We start from the raw sequence: 16460 nt of genomic DNA, 5'->3' as shown, positions 1-16460 counted from the left end.
GCCTCCTGGGTTCAGGCAATTCTCCTGCCTCAGCCTCCCGAGTAGCTGGGACTACAGGCATGCGCCACCATGCCCAGCTGATTTTTTGTATTTTTAGTAGAGACGGGGTTTCACCATGTTGACCAGGATGGTCTCGATCTCTTGACCTCATGATCCACCCGCCTCGGCCTCCCAAAGTACTGGGATTACAGGTGTGAGCCACCATGCCTGGCCCATACTGAAGATTTATAATAAATTCAGTGCCTACTATATGCAAGGCACTGTGCTGAATGCTGAAAATGTGGTAAGGACAGCACTCTTTGTCAAGCTATGTATCTGGTATTAGCCAGCTGAATAATGGAACATTTGGGCCAGAATAGCGTATATTGAGACCAGGGTACCAAAGGTGTCCAACGTAAGTGACTCAAAAGAGGAATTGGTAAATAAGATTATTTCAATTTTTTTGTTCCTTGAACTTGGTCACATCTGATCAGAACATTCAATGCTTTCTACATAAACTCTGGATTTAGGCAGATGAAGACCACTCATCAACATCCTTCTTTTGACAGATACAAGTACTCAGCCAAATGTAGCTCATGATACATACTATTAATTAAAGAGAAGTGATTCATCTCTGGCTTTTGCAGGGGAAATGGAAAGGCTCAAAAACTCCTTTCCTGCAGATGGGATCAATTTTTAAAGGCTCCAACTCTGCTTGCTTTGCTGATAAAGTTCTTCAGGAGATCATGGTCCATTTCCGCAAAACCCGAAGTTTGTGTTACTACAGTCAGGTGGTTTATGCAAAACCTGAAGCAGAATTCTTCCAAATCCTAGGAACAACAACACAGATGGCTTAATAAATTCACATTTCCTAATTCAATGCAACACAGCATGAAAATTGCTAAAACAAGTTAGGCAAGGAAAAAGGATTTGATGGCCAAGTGGAGGAAATGATAGTATGGCAATACCTAAAGAATAGTCATAAAAAGTATAATACATATGAATCATCTATGCTTGTAAAAATTTAAATAACACAGAGTAACATTCAAGTTCCTCCACACTAACCTAGGCAAAGAATCTGACTTTTTCTTCCCAGAAATAGGCAAGTGAGTGTACAAATTCTTTGTACAGTATTCTAGTGACAGTATTTGTAACTGTTGGTTCCACTTTCAATATTTGTCAAAAGCCCTATAATTCCTCTTTTATATTTATATCAGGGTCTTTAAGTATGTCTGCCTATAGAGAATTGGTGGAAGAAAAAGGTAAGCCATAAAAAGCAGTAATGCTGGGAAATTGCTGCTCTGAAGTCATTAACAGGCCACTGGTTTTTCCCTTTATGAGACGACACAGGATGGGATGGATGGATTTGATCACACTACGTACGCCTTCAATAATCTCAGCTGGGAAAATGCTTTAAAGAAAACATTACTTCCAAGGCTCTGGCAAGAGACACCCGACAGATTAGTGTTTTCTGGCTTACTGTAATGCACTCTGGGCCAAAGATTAATGCTGTAGTAATTCTCTTAATTAGAACTATAACTTGAGAATCAGAATGAGGCTGACCAGATGCTTTTTGACCCTGAAGAAGTGAGGCCAGGCTGCTGAGACCTCCGATATGCCTCAAACCCTAGGTTACTTGGCCCAGGACAAAATACCACTAGGTGGTGGTCAATTTTTAAGTTTACTGTCCAAGCTACTGTAGGTAATTTATAAAAAAAAAAAAAGGAAGCTCCAAATACTTTTAAAGCAATTACATAGGCATATTACACATGACAGCCTTTTCTTCTAAATTATAGCAAATGGAAAAAATAGACAGAAAAAATAGCAATGCTGATAGCCTTGCCAATGTACATATAAACCTACAGTACATTTTCTTTTAATAAAAGAAAGAAACTGTACTAGGAAAATGTTTATTTCATGCCTGAGCATAGCTGGGCAGGCTGCTGTGCTACACCAGCAATGTGATGTCTCTGTCCCAGGTAAGCCCTCAGTGATAAACAGGGAAATTCACACACCCACTTGTTATCACAGCACACTACACGTAAAAATGTGCTTCACTGATACACGCTGACTATCCCAGGATCCATTTAAAATTATGTGCTGTTGGTTAAATTTTTAGAAATGACATTTTTGCCTATAGCCTATGAAAGGGAAGCCAGATAGAGATGCATCATCTCTTTGGCTGAACTCTACAGAGAGGAATGGAGAAATTCATACCTACACCACACACACAGTGTGTTTGGAATGAGGTGGCAGGGCAGTTTTACACCTCACAGATCTCAACAGCATCAGGAAAATTGCTAATTAATGGGAGAATGAAAGGACCCTAAAAAGTTATCACTTGGCTCCATGCTCCTTCATTTTTCTAGAATGGGATTTTCCCCTAAATATTAAATATGGACAGGACTTTGAAAGAGTTCCTGTGATTTTAAGAATTCAATAAATTGGCATAGGGTGGTACTGGTTATCAGGGAATTCTTTCCATATAAAACAAGGCCCTCATTATTGTTCAGTTAGAGAATGTAGCCTATTTTGAATGCTACCGCTCTATACAGCTTCATGTTCAAAACAGGGCCCTTTATTCTGTCCTGCAATCCAACCACATTCTCCTAGTTTGCTCATTCTCCTACAGGACTCTCATACTTCTCCCCATAAGCCTGACATCTCCCCTCTCATCCTCATCCTCATCCTCAGCTAACATGACTTCCTATTTCAGAGAACCAGAATCACTTGAAAAGAACCTCCACAAGCCTGTCCTACCACATCTCCTCGCCTATTACAGAGAGGCCTGTGGACACGATGTTCTCTGGATCAATGGTCCAACACCCTATATAAAGCAGGGCCCCTTGCTCTGTCACTGGATCCCACTGTTCCACCTACTCGAGGGCCGTGCTCTAGCAACTGTCCCCTGCATCACCAGCTTGTTCCACTCCACTGAGTGATTTGCACCATTAGACAACTTCCATTTCCTACATCTTAAAAAAGTAGTTTTACCTCAAATGCCTCCAAACCTCTTCCTCTTTTTAATCTTCATAATAAAATTCCCATGAAGAGCTGCCTCTATTCCCCACCTTCAATTCTTCTTACGTCCACGTTCCAATCAGACCTCCCACCTCACTACACTGAAATTGCTTGCCAAGGCCCCCCAGGCGTTCTCACTGCCAGACCCCACTCGTCAGTTCTCAGCTCTCCTGCAGACACGCCAGCAGCATCTGATGTGGTTTGGACTTCTTCCTTCCTGCTTCGCTTTCTTTGCCAGCTTCCAGGACATGGTCTGCTGGTTTCTCTCTTGCTTTACTGCTCACTCCTCTTCAATCTCCTTTGCTGGTGTCTCCTTATCTTCTCAACCTCCAAACACGGAGTGCCCAGGACTTAATCCTCAAACCTGTCACGTCACTGCATCACGGATTTGACTTCAGTACATTTCTCTCTGACTTCCAGGCTTGCGTATCCAATCTGCTTATTAAACATTTCCATTTGGATGTCTAATAGACATCACATACTTCTCATATTCAAAACCAAATTCCTGATATTTCCCCCAAAATGTTGCTTCTTTCTTCTCTATCTCAATAAATGCCAATTTCATCCTTACAGTTGTTGAGGCCCAGAACCTCCTAAGTCTTCTATTTTCTTTCCTCACATCGAATCCATCAGCACATCCTGTTGGCTCTACTTCCAAAATGTATTCAAAATCTAATCACTTTTTCCATCCCCATAGGTGATAACTTGGACCAATCCACCATCATCACTTACTGGATTATACAGTCTCCTAAGTACTCTCTTTCCCCAACACACACACACACACACACACACACACACACACACACACACACACCTTCCCAACTGGATTATACAGCCTCCTAAGTACCTTTTTTCCACTACACACACACACATGCACGCACACACTCTCTCTCTCTCTCTCTCTCTCTCTCTCTCTCTCTCTCTCTCTCTCTCTCTCTTCTCAACACAGCAGCCAGGAGGATTACTTTCAAATGCCCATCAGATCACATCTGCTCCTCTCCAAGCCCTGTGTTGGCCACTCCCCTTGGAACTCAGATTCCTGAAACTTGCATGTGCGCTCTGTGGGCCCTGTCTCCTCCCTCACATGCCACCATGCGCCTCCACTGCACCATCCCCTGCCTCATCAGCTACTTCCCTTCCCACTGTGCCATCCACACCAGTCTTGTTTTTCCCCAAACACGCCACCCACACCTCCTTCAAGTCTCTGCTCGAGTCACCTGCTCAGTGATGTCTTGCCTCCCTCACTACTCTATTTAAAATTTCCACTTTATCTCGGCATGGCAGTCCCTAGGCTGGCTTCCCCAGCTTACTTCTTTCCATATCACTTGTCACCATCTGACATACTTATATATCCTATTCATTTATTTATCACTCGTCTCCCCTAACCAGAAATTCCCACAGGGGCAGAGACTTTGGTCTGTTTTATTCATTTGCAGTACCCCAGTGCTTAGGGCAGTGCCAGGCCTGTCACAGGCACTCAGTGAATATTTGTTGAATCCATGCATAAATTCTCCTGATTTCAAAATACTGAGGACAATGGAGAATTGTAGTTAAACATGTGGTTTTAAAATGTGCCCAATCTTGGACTGCATTCCAGTTTTGCAATTTACTAGTTTACTGAGATTACTTAATCTCCCCAAGCTTCAGTTTCTTCATTTATAAATTGGATCTAATATAATAATGCCTATGTCCTATAAGGTTGTTTTGACATGTAAATGCAACATGAACTGTGCTTAGAATAAACCCTGGCTCATATTAATTATGTACTAAGTGGCAGTCCAGCATGAGGGATAGTAATTTGCTGAAAGAGCTCATTTCTTGCTTATTTGAGCCAGGCAGATCAAATATAGCACTGTTCTTTATTTACAAAAGCTTGTGTTTTACATTAAGTACATATACAGTATATTTTACTTGTAGTCTATTATACTAATTTAGGGCACAGCAATTAGCTGGACAGGCTGTAGTAAAACAGTGCGCCTCTATAGGCAAAACTGAACATCCATTACAGGAGTATTTAATGAGTCAGATGCCATCTTAGGCACTGGGGATATGGTTGTGAGTAAAACAAAGTGCCTGCCATGCCCCAAAGAGCTTACTTTCTAGAAAAACAAAGAGCTGGAACGTAGCCAGACAAATATTTCACATAAATAGAGAATATGAAAAAGTATTAAAAATGAAGCCTGATTCAAATGCAAACACCATGTGTCACCATCTTGACATCGGAGACGGCCCTCCATCACCATGGCTCATCACCATGACTCTAAAGCACAGACTAGGAAAAGTGCATGGATTTTGTTTGAGCATGAAACATGGTGTGTTGTAAGTGCCCAATATATTATTGCCTTGATATAAAACAAACATTCACCTGTGCTTTTAAATATCAATGTTTTGAGGTAGTAGTTTTTTTAAATGTTAAGTGAAAAAAAATAACCTAGACTTTAAATGTATTTACAAATACATAATGTGACACAAAACAAAAACTCAGAAGCTGTTATATGAAAATGCTAATTGTTCTCTGGTTGATAATTCATTACCCTCCTCATACTTTTTGTCTTTTATAAATTTTCCTTAATAAGCATAATATTATTTACATAAACAGAAAAAAAGTTATAACCTTTTATCTACTAAAATGTCTCTGTCTTTTGACGAAAGGAGAGGATATCCTTCTACCAAAAGGAAACTGACTCCAAGAAGTTATGGCCTGTTTCCTAAAGATTTGGTTCTAAAATCACTTTTCTTTCCTTTCTTTATTATCATAACAATACATGGTCACTGTAAAAGTTCAAAAAAATAAGCAAAGAGAAGGAAATAAAAATCCTCCATAATTCCACATTCAAAGATAACCACTAACCATAGTCTTCAGTCTTTTTTTCTATGTAGATAATGAATTTTAGTTTTTTATTCAGCTATTTATACTTTTGTAAAAAACACAAATTGGATCGTAGTTTTTCGCTTAGTGATATATCTTGAATGGCTGCATAATTTCTTGGTATTAACATTTTATAAACAAGCCTCCACTATTCACACTAACCTTTCACTAATTTTTCAAAATTATAAATTGCTGCAGTAAATACCTTTGAAGCTGAGTCTTTGTCCAAATCCATGATTACTTCCTCAAGGTAAATACTTATGAGTGAATTCTGAAATAATTATGCCTTTAAGGCATTTAATACATATTATACCAGTTGTTCTCCATACCAATTTGTACCTCCCCAGCAGTTTAGGAGAATACTATTATTCTGATCCTATATATTATCTCTAAAAATATACTCCTGCTTTGACAGGCAAAAAGTTATACCTTGTTTCATTTATGTTTTTTGTCTGTTCATAGAATCATTTGTTCTTTGGTCCATTTCTTTCAACTAAACTGTTCATATTCTCTTTTTGTTATTTACCCTGGTAAACAGGCTTCATTATATGTTGCAAATATTTTTCCCAGTGTCTTATTACTTTCTAATTTTCTCTATGGTATTTTTAGGTGGATAAAAGGTTTCCTATCTTTTGAAACCAGAGCTATAAATCCTTTCCTTTATACTTCTGCCTTTGAGGTCTACCCTAAGGTTATAGAAATACTCACTTATATGTTGTCTAGTCCTCTGGTTACTTCATATTTTCTTTAATGTTAAATCTTTTACTCAAGACTTTGTTTTAGTTTAAGTGAGGCAGACACCTCGCTTCAGATTCTCCAGGAGGCCGGCAGCTGGAAGCAAGCTCTCCTTACCTGGGCATCATACTTCACCGCAGCCGAGAGCAGAGCGATGGCGTTCTCCTCGCAGATGCCTTGCTTGATAGTTTGTTGGCAGAGCTTTTTCAAACGATTTTCTCTATAAAATGTCGCCAAGTCTAGCAGTCCTGGTGGAAAGAAGTGTTTATCACAGGGAGTAATTTTGAGCATCTTGATTTAAACTCACTCACTCAGCCACTCACAGATGATTTTGACACTATTTTGGATGTAGTCCTCAGTGAAGCACTGCACAAATAGACTGATGCTGACCGACACTTTCACTTCAGTGTGGGGCTCTACCCAGGACGGCAGCCAAGCTGAGCAAATACGACACACAAATCATTAGTGGTTGAAAAACAGGAGCACAGCTTTAATATTTTATTTTTAATATTTTTTCCTAGAAAAAAAGGCAAGTGCTCCTCGAGTGACCCCTTCCCCTACAATCTCAATGTCAGCTTCTCCTGGGCCATTCCCAGGAGCACACACACACATGCTATAAGAGTGTCCACCATGAAAAAAAGGAAAGAAGAGAAAGAAAGAGAAAAGACATGGAAAGGAAACCCTTTCATGGATATGTGTCTGCTTCCTGTTACCCTATCCCATTTCTCTGATCCTCTCTATAGCAAAACTCCTAGACAGAGCTGTCTGTATTTGCTGTCTCCGTTTTCCAACCTCCCATTCAGACCTCAAGCCATTCAAAGCAGAACCCCATCCCCATCACTATTGCAGTCACACCTGTGGCAGTCACACCTGTGGCGGTCACACCTGTGGCAGTCACAACGGCTTCCAGGGTGCCATATTCTCTGGTTTCCTCGTACTCAACATTGGCACAGAATTTGATATAGTTGATAATGCTCTCCTTAGGACACTTTGTCACTTGCTTGCATTTTTCTTTTCTTCAATTAGTTGCTCCTCAGTTCTCCTGGCTGGACCATTTTTCCTGACTTCCAAATGTTTGAGTGACCCAGGGTTAAATCCTCAGATACTTTTCTCACTTACTTCCCAGAACTCCAGCCCCAGGGTTTTAAATACAATCTATATATGCAGGTGAGTCCTGTTATATTACCTATCACCTATTTTCAAGTAATTCAACATAGACTGGGTGAAGTGACATATGTAAATTAATTTTAATTAACCTCAAGGAATGATACAAAATACTCTGAAGCAGTCAGTTGGCATCTGAAAGATCCTATTAGTTTTTCTGAATCTTCACTGGAAGATTTGCAATTAGAATAAAGAATGTCAGAATTAGTTTGTCATTGGTGAAATGAGTGGTAGCCAGGATCAAAAGGTTAGCTGAATCCGGCTACTAGAATATTGTCATGTGCACCTCAAGCTAACTTTTCATGAAAGGTACTTAACAGAGTGTATAAAGACAGAGAGCTGAGGTTTCAGCATATTAATTAATTACCACATTAATTGTTTTTGTGTCTATCTGCTAATAAATCTTGTACTTGTGGTAGAATTTGGTTGGAAACTTGCTTTTTAGTGTAAGAAATATTATCAAAGTTATAGAGGAAAGACAGATAGCTCATTGGAGGACACTGAAATCTTCTGAAATCTTGAGAGTTGTGAATGGCTTCACTGTTTTTGGCCCCAAGCTTCAGACTCACACAAGCCAGCAGCATTGCCCTAAGAGAGGACTCTGCCCCAAACCCCAGCTCTGCACCTCCTCCACACACACCCTCAGCACAGGGTGGCAAGGAGACACATGCCCACTTCTAGATCACACTTTGGGTACCTGGGAACCTGGTACTGCCTGCATAATTAGCCCTGAGGCCATATGTGTGGGTATTTCCTCCCTTAGTGCCCACCACCAATATGCAGACCCCCTGACCCAAAAGGGTAACCTGGGTTGGGGGTGGGTAGAGCTTGCACATGCAAGCTAGGGTACCCACACACCCTTCTGCTGGAGGAGGGGTCTGTCCTGCCTGTGCCACTGGGCTCTGGCACACAACTCCAGGCGTTCCGCAACTCTAAATGCCAACTAAAACTGAAATGTGTCCTTTTGGTTCTTAATGAAATTAACATTTTTCAAGGTAGGAGGATTTAACATTTTATCTGAAGTTCATGAGCTTGACATATAACTTTAAATTTTTCTCTATGGTATTTTTAGATGGATAAGTTTATCTTTTGAAACCAGAGCTATAAATCCTGTCCTTTATGGCTTCTGCCTTTGATGTCCACCCCAAGTTATAGAAATACTCGCTTATATGTTGTCTAGTACTGTGGTTACTTCCTTTTTTTAACACATTAACTCTTTTCTCTACTCTGACTTTATTTTAGTTTAGGGTATGGGGCAGATGCCTTGCTTCAGGTGGAGCCCACCTGAAAACAATGAAGCCATATGGAACATAGGTCTCCATGTGGAGTCTTGGCCAGAGCCCTGCAAATTTTAGGGGTGGGCCTATAAAAAATTGCCACTTGGGTATCTAATGGGCAGCTGAAACTCCTTTGACTTTCAAAGTCAAGAGCAAGCCTGTTCTCCATCTTCCTCATCTTAGTGAACAGGACTTCCATTAAGAAGTTACCCAGGCCAAGCACCTCAGTGCAGCTGTCCTTCTCTCTCAAGTCACACCTCTCATCCCATCCATCAACAAATCCCATCAGCAACATCTTTAAAATATATCTACAATCTGATCTCTTTTCAACACTTCCACTGATACACAGCCCCAACCCAGGAGTCCATCATCTCACATCTGAACCAATATAATAACTGATCTTTTAAACACAAATCATATCTCTCCTGTGGCAGAAGCTGCTGGGTGCCTGTCCCATGACCCCTACCCCCCCACACACACACATACACACACACATACACATACACACACACACACATGCACACACACACACACACACACACACACACATACACTCTCTCTCTCTCTCTCTCTCTCTCACACACACACATCCATTCTTCCTTTCTTCTGAAACCATGTAATTTTTAGCTGACCTATGGCCATCTGGAAATGTCCACTTTCCCAGCCTCCTAAGTTGCTGGGCACAGACTTCATTGACTTGGTCCATGGTCTGAAATAAGTGGAGCTCCCAGGCCCCTCCTGGTAGAGACGCTGGGATTTGCTGTGTGCCCCTGGTCTCTGTCCCTTCCTCCATGCTGCTGCCCGCAATGCTCCGCAGTGGTGATGACTCGGTACTTCTGTCTCTTACCTGTCCCGTCAGCCTTTGTATGAAGTCGTAACAAGGGAAACATGTTTGGATTCAACACACACAAAAAGAAATACTTACATAATTACCCTCACAGCAACTTTCTTTTAGGTTCTATAGAAACCACCTTCTCAGTTCCTCAACATTTTGCCAAGTTTTCCTAAGTCTTTGGCAATTACCTACTGCCTCCTCAGGAGAAAGGCTGATGCTGTCTGTGTACAGGTATTCCAGGAAGGCCCGGTAAACAGGATATGAAAATTCACTCATTTCTACAATATCATCCTCGTTATCTTCCAACGACGAACGAAAATGCTCACATCTGAAGGAAGAAAACAGCATGTCAGGTCCTTCCCAGCCAGGACAGACGGCCTCTGTGAGGAGCACGTCCTTCTCTCAAAGGTGCACACTGGTCCGTCCCTGCTGTGGATCTTCACTCTCCTTGCTGGCCTGAGTTTTCAAACAATCATTTATTCAGGTATATGCAAACCCGCTGCCATGGTGGCCCGGGAAGCAGCCCCGGTGGCCACGCTGCTGGGGACAGAGCTGGGCTCCCCAGCATCTCTCTCACACCACATTCACTAATTAGCATTTAGAGAAATCAGTGGGTTTATTTTTATAAAATCTGAGTGATTCTGTTTCCTCACTCCATTATGAGTTGAATGATGTCATCTAAAAATTCATATGTTGAAGTCCTAAAACGGCCAATACCTCAAAATGTGATCTTATGGGGAGAGAGAGTCTTTAAAGAGGTAATCAAGTTATTAGGAGGTCACTAGTGTGGGCCCTAATCCAATGTGACTGGCATCCTTATAAAAAGGGGAACTTTGGACCAGGCACGGTGGCTTATGCCTGTAATATCAGCACTTTGGAAGGCTGGTGGGTAGATCATGAGGTCAGGAATTTAAGACAAGCCTGGCCAACATGATGAAACCCCGTCTCCACTAAAAACACAAAAATTAGCTGGGTGAGGTGGTGGGTGCCTGTAATCCCAGCTACTCAGGAGGCTGAGACAAGTGAATAGCTTGAACCTAGGAGGCGGAGGTTGTAATGAGCCAAGATGGCGGCCACTGCACTCCAGCCTGGGCAACAGAGCAAGACTATGCCATCTCAAAAAAAATCGAGGGGTGGTGTAAATTTGGACACAGACATGCACAAAGGGAGAATGCCACATGCTGACTGGAGTTAAGCAGCCACATGGCAAGGAAGGCCAAAGACTGTCGGCAAAGCCCCGGCAGCCAGGAAAAAGCCCGGTACAGATTCTCGCTCACAGCCTCACAAGGGACCCATGCCGCTGACACTTTTGATCTGGGACTTCCAGCCTCCAGAACTTTATGTTGCTTAAGCCACCCAGCCTGTAGTACTTTGTTACAGCAAATCACTCCACCTGCCTTCCTTCATGCAGGTTGATGTGATGTAGTGAGAGTGAACAAACGTTGACAGCTTGACCTTACTAAAGGGGAACTTGAGACTAAAATGCTGCGTTGAGTTTGTGACTCATTGCGGTAGGATTTAAATATCTGTTACACAACAACATCATGAATTTCAAAATCATCATGTAAGAGAAAGAAGCCAGGCACAAACGAATGCATCCCGTTTCATCCAATCTATGTATGTTCTAGAAAATGCTAACTAATCTACAGTGACAGAAGGTGCCATGGTTGCCCAGGGCTAGAACATGAGGGGTCTTTGTGGGGTGATGGGAATGTTCTCTATCTGGATGTGGGGCCGTGGTTTCACAGGCGAGTGCATGTGTCAGCACTCATCAAACTACACACCTGAAACGCATACAGCTCATTGCTCAGAAACGTTCACAAATGTGATTTTTAAAATGTCCATGCTAGCCTCACCACAGCCCCTTTTGGTCTGGAAAGACCTTGATCTTCTCTTTTATAAAGCATCTAAAAGTTCAGTATCCCACAAGTGATTAAAGAAAGTGATTATCATGAGCTGATCTTGATTCCCAGGCAGAGAGGGTAACTGATGGACGTCCAAGTATCTATACAGTGTTCAGAGCACTGGACACACTTGCAGTGTGTGCTGGCTGCTCCCTGCTGCCAAGGTGACCAATCCACTTTTCAAGCCTAAGGAACGCCGATGGTACCGATTCCCCGAACCACACACAACCTGTGTTATTTCTTGTTTCACACATGTTTCCTCCGGCTCCACTCTATGCTTGTAAGGGCAAAAACAGCTTACATTTTTTCATTATTACTAAGGTGCAAAATATAGTTGTTGAATGAATGATTTTTCTCAACTCTCAAAATAAATGATTCCTTACCGAATCTTGAGAAGGACTTTATGTGCATAAATGTACTTTCCATCCACCAGAAACTTCAGGTCTGCAGTGTCGGGGTTGTCAAATTCCCTCTTCAGCGACTCAGCCACTGTGAGGTGGTCATCAGGTTCTAAGAGAATAATGCAAATGCTTCCAGAGTTAGCACAGACATAATGAACCTGCAGGCCTGGATATGGCACTGCTCTACGGATGTTCATGAAAATACCACTTCCTCAAAATAACTGAGCAATTGAGCAATGGGGTTTTTCCCCTAAAGACAGATTTGCATCTCTGTTATCATTAAGGATAAGAATCCCACACACATCTGCTTATAAATCTGGCAAAATAACAAGAAAAAGTCCCAAGCCACATCACGAATTTTGAATGAAATTTTAGAATGTTTGAGTAAATATGCTAGCTAAAGTAAAAGACACAGTTTCTTGGTAAAATTTAAAAGGAGTAAAATAAGGGCAGGGCACAGTGGCTCACACCTGTGATCCCAACACTTTGCGGGGTGGAGACAGAAAGATGGCTTGAGGCCCATAGTTCAAGACCAGCCTGGGCAGCACAGCGAGACCCCACCTCCACAGAAATTTAGTATTGATGTTGGTTTCTGATGTTTTTAAGAAAATAAATTTTTTTCTCTTTTGCAGAAGCCCATCAGAGAGAAATAAATTATGATAGTGCACCTAACAAAATCCTCACTATCAAAGTAAAAGCCCTGAGTTCTTTTTCAGATTTTCGGGCCATCCCCCAATGGACAGTGACCAGCTCACCCACGGAGAGGAGGCGCCACGTGACGGCGGGAGTGGCAAAGCAGGCAAACACGTCGTCGGTGCAGGAGAAGTGGGTGAGGTGCGGGAGGATCACGGACTGGCCCCGGCACTGGCCCCACATGTACACGTGCCCACCCTGCGTCTTGGCCGCAGACGTATGGGTGGAGTGACAGGCTGCAATCTCGATAATCCTAAATTCACAAACACATACCACATAAGCACAGTGATCAGGGGCAGAAACAAGCTGTACCTTCCTCCCCCCAGGTTTAACAGATGTGGTATATCATAAAATTAAATTTACAAAAAGGGTCAGGAAAAGAAAAAAAAAAAAAAACACCACATGACTCATACATTTCATCTTCGAATTTTCAGGCACAAAACCTTTATTTACATTTAAGCCACACTTCAATGGTACAGTACTTATAACTCATGAAGATCTGTTTGTAGCACTTCCAGCCAGTAGGCCTATAAAAATATAAGCCATCCTGTTTTGAAATTCAAGTATAACCCAAGAGAGTAGTGTTCCCCCCACCAAAAAATGGTGACTTAATTTTTTTTTACCCCACAATATTACTTGCCGAAGAAAATAATAAACATTTCGGCCATCTGGACCAAGGGCCAATAAATAAATATTTCAATGAAGATTTCACTGTAAATGGATTTTTAGCATGATATGGGTCCTAACAACTCCTACTACACAGAGTAAATTCAAGTAGTTCTCCCACACTGGACTGTGTGATCTGGAACTCAGGAGAGCAGTTTTCTAGGATCACCATGTGATAGACTCTACTGCTTTAAGTTCATGACTGATGGGGAAGTAGTTCTCAGAACATTGTTTTTTGTCTTTGAGACAGAGGAATCTCACCCTGTCATCCAGGCTGAAGTGCAGTGGCATTATCTTGGCTCTTTGCAACCTCTGCCTCCAGGGCTCAAGCAATCCTCCTACCTCAGCCTCCATAGTAGCTGGGACTACAGGTGCAAGACATCACACCTGGTTAATTTTTGTATTTTTTGTAGAGAAGCTTTCGCCATGTTGTCCAGGTTGCTCTTGAAGTCCTGAGCTCAAGTGATCCGCCCACCTTGGCCTCCCAAAGTGCTGGGATTACAGGTGTGAGCCACTAGGCCCCGCCTCAGAACACTTCTTAAAGGAAAACATTGTCTTCTTAATTTGGAAGTAATTTATTTTCTATCAGAATAAGCCACCATATACTTAAAGAAAAATGATAAATGCTTTTAACCCAGGGGAAGTCCCCATCTTTGTTTTACTACAGCAGACAATGGTATCAGCATCCTCAGAGACTTAGGCCCAGAACCTCAGTGTCATCTCTGACTTCTCCCTCCTCATTTACTACATCCTTCAGAATATCCAGCTAAAAAACAAAGATGCTTTCTTTGTACCGTCTGCCCTCAGCCACCACTGGGGGGTCAGGCACACCCTGCATCTGGCCCTGGTCACAGCCTCGCAGGTCTCCCTTGCCTTAGACTCTCTCCTCTGCCCCAACTCACAGAGTGCTGGCAAGTTAACCATCCTCCTAGAACACCGTTCTCATCAGACCTCTCACTCGGGCAGTGGTTTCCCTCAGACAAAATTCTGACACAGACATAACTGCATCCATGATTTGGCATCACCTCTGGACAGCCAGCTCTCAAGTCACTTTTGTCTACACACCCTATGTTCCAGCAAACAGGCTTTCTCATTGCCCTTCAATGTCTTCATACATGGTTGTTCGGGAATGTTCTTTCTCTCTGCCTTAAAAACCCTACCCATCTTGTAAGGCGCAGTTCAAACTGCCCCGAGGTTGAGGTCTCCCCCTCACCTGAGCTTCTGCAGCCCTTCCTGTCCACACCACTCCAGCCTGGCCCTGTTACTGTTCCATGCATCTGTTTCATCTGTTCAGTGAGATGGCCAGGTCCTGGCAGGCCAGAATCACTGACTTAATTCTCTCTAAGCACGTAACATGGTGTCTGTCTTACTGAACATAATTTGTGGGTGACTTTACTAACTGAGGAAGACTCAACAGCACAGAACAAAGGAGAGGTGTGTAAGACCCCACTGGCATGGGCTAGCACCTGAAGGGTGAGGATGATCCTTCACTGCCTCCTTTAGGCAGCTGCTCCCAATTCAGGAGGGAGGCATCATCACAGAACCTGGAGCTTGTGCCGGCTCGCCTCAGAGAGTGAGACATGCATGCTGTTGTCATGTGCAGCAATTTCACTGACTTATTAGAGGATCGCTCTTAGCTCTTGAAAACCACCCACAAATACTAGAGGAAAACAGGCTGCAATGGCCCACAGTAGACAGCTCAGGATTTGGAGTCAAGCAAACTTAGGTTGGTTGGTTGGTTGATTTATCTTATAATTTCAGCTCAAAGGAAAACAAAACCTAGGTTTGAATGCCCGCTCTACCACTATGCTGCGTTACTAGGGGAATGTCACTTAGACCCTAGGAGCCTTGGTTTCATCAAGTTGCATCAAGTTGCAGGTGTGAAAATCGAATGATCAAACGTTTAATGCCAACCAGCTACCATGTCTATGTGCAAATGGTTGCATGACAATAGAGGTTTCTCTATGTGAGGATGACTACTCAGCATTTTAAGTGGCAAATTGGCTTTTTCAGTGATCAAGTCAGGTTAGTAAGACCTTCCCTAGAAGAGTCGTTTCCTGCTATTTGCAGGGTTAGGCCAGTCCATTGGCCTAATCCAGTGCTGTGCAAAAGAACCATGCCAGATGGGGAAAATGGCTAGTAATATTTGGCTTCTCAATCAGCACATTCTTTCCAACAAATAAAGAAAATGGGAGAAAGAAACAGAATAAATTTACCCAAAGAGAAGTACATGTACTGTTACCACTGATTTTACTGGTAAGCCTCCTAAGTTACAAGCAGACGTGAGGGTAGGGACACGGTTTGTCTCCATGGCCTGGTGCTGTGGGCAGGACACGGGGCTCAGAGTCACAGGGTAGTTCTAGGGCCATGTTACTTAAACTCTTATAAACAGCTTTACCATCATCTTTAAAAAAAAAATAGGTGAGGGGGAACAGGATACAGGCGGCAATTCTCTGTGGTTTCGCATACATGAAACAAGTTCCCGGCAGAGCTGAGAAGTGAAGGCTTCTTGCCGTGACTAAAAGTGTTTAACCGGCTCCTTAAGGAACTGTGAGCCCGCCCTGAGGAACTCATGATTCAGCTGGAGAGAGAAGTCCAGATCTGTGACTTTGCAAATAATTCCCAAATAACATCAGTATGCCCTGACTACAAGTACTGTGTTGAGTAAGGAAAAACACCTGGGGGCTTCTCAGGGGAATATTTCCAAGTAAAAGGGAGTAACTGGGCCATGAATGCTTTGGATTGGCCAGAGCCCTGGAATAAGAGCCTATGAGGCAGAAAGAAACGCAGGAGCAAATGTGCAGAGCTGGAAACAGCAGGATGGCAGAGAGTGGCATCATACGAGGCCTGACAAGGACGGAGGCCAACGCTGGGATCAGAGGGCAACGAGGCTTGCCAGGAACAGTGGGATCAGCT

At 42.7% G+C, this 16460-nt stretch overlaps 1 protein-coding gene across 22 annotated transcripts in view; it reads right to left on the bottom strand.

The window, feature by feature from the left end:
- Window positions 1–365: 365 nt before the first annotated feature.
- Window positions 366–16460, bottom strand: part of RCBTB2 (RCC1 and BTB domain containing protein 2) — a 45136-nt gene continuing 29041 nt past the window's right edge. For 20 of the 22 annotated variants that reach the window (XM_017535951.2, XM_017535929.2, XM_017535954.2 and 17 more), the window contains 5 exons: window positions 12941–13131; window positions 12168–12294; window positions 10069–10208; window positions 6722–6852; window positions 366–809 (listed from right to left, as the gene is read on the bottom strand). In XM_017535951.2, coding sequence (XP_017391440.1) covers window positions 669–809; window positions 6722–6852; window positions 10069–10208; window positions 12168–12294; window positions 12941–13131 — 730 coding nt within the window. In that variant the 3' untranslated portion in view covers window positions 366–668. The remainder of the gene's footprint in view (window positions 810–6721; window positions 6853–10068; window positions 10209–12167; window positions 12295–12940; window positions 13132–16460) is intronic. The other 2 variants (XM_017535952.2, XR_001827376.2) reach the window with 2 other exon arrangements.

This window comes from Cebus imitator, unplaced genomic scaffold (genome assembly GCF_001604975.1).
Source record: "Cebus imitator isolate Cc_AM_T3 unplaced genomic scaffold, Cebus_imitator-1.0 Scaffold94, whole genome shotgun sequence".
Taxonomy (NCBI): Eukaryota; Metazoa; Chordata; class Mammalia; order Primates; family Cebidae; genus Cebus; species Cebus imitator.
This window is presented reverse-complemented; position numbering and strand designations above follow the sequence as displayed.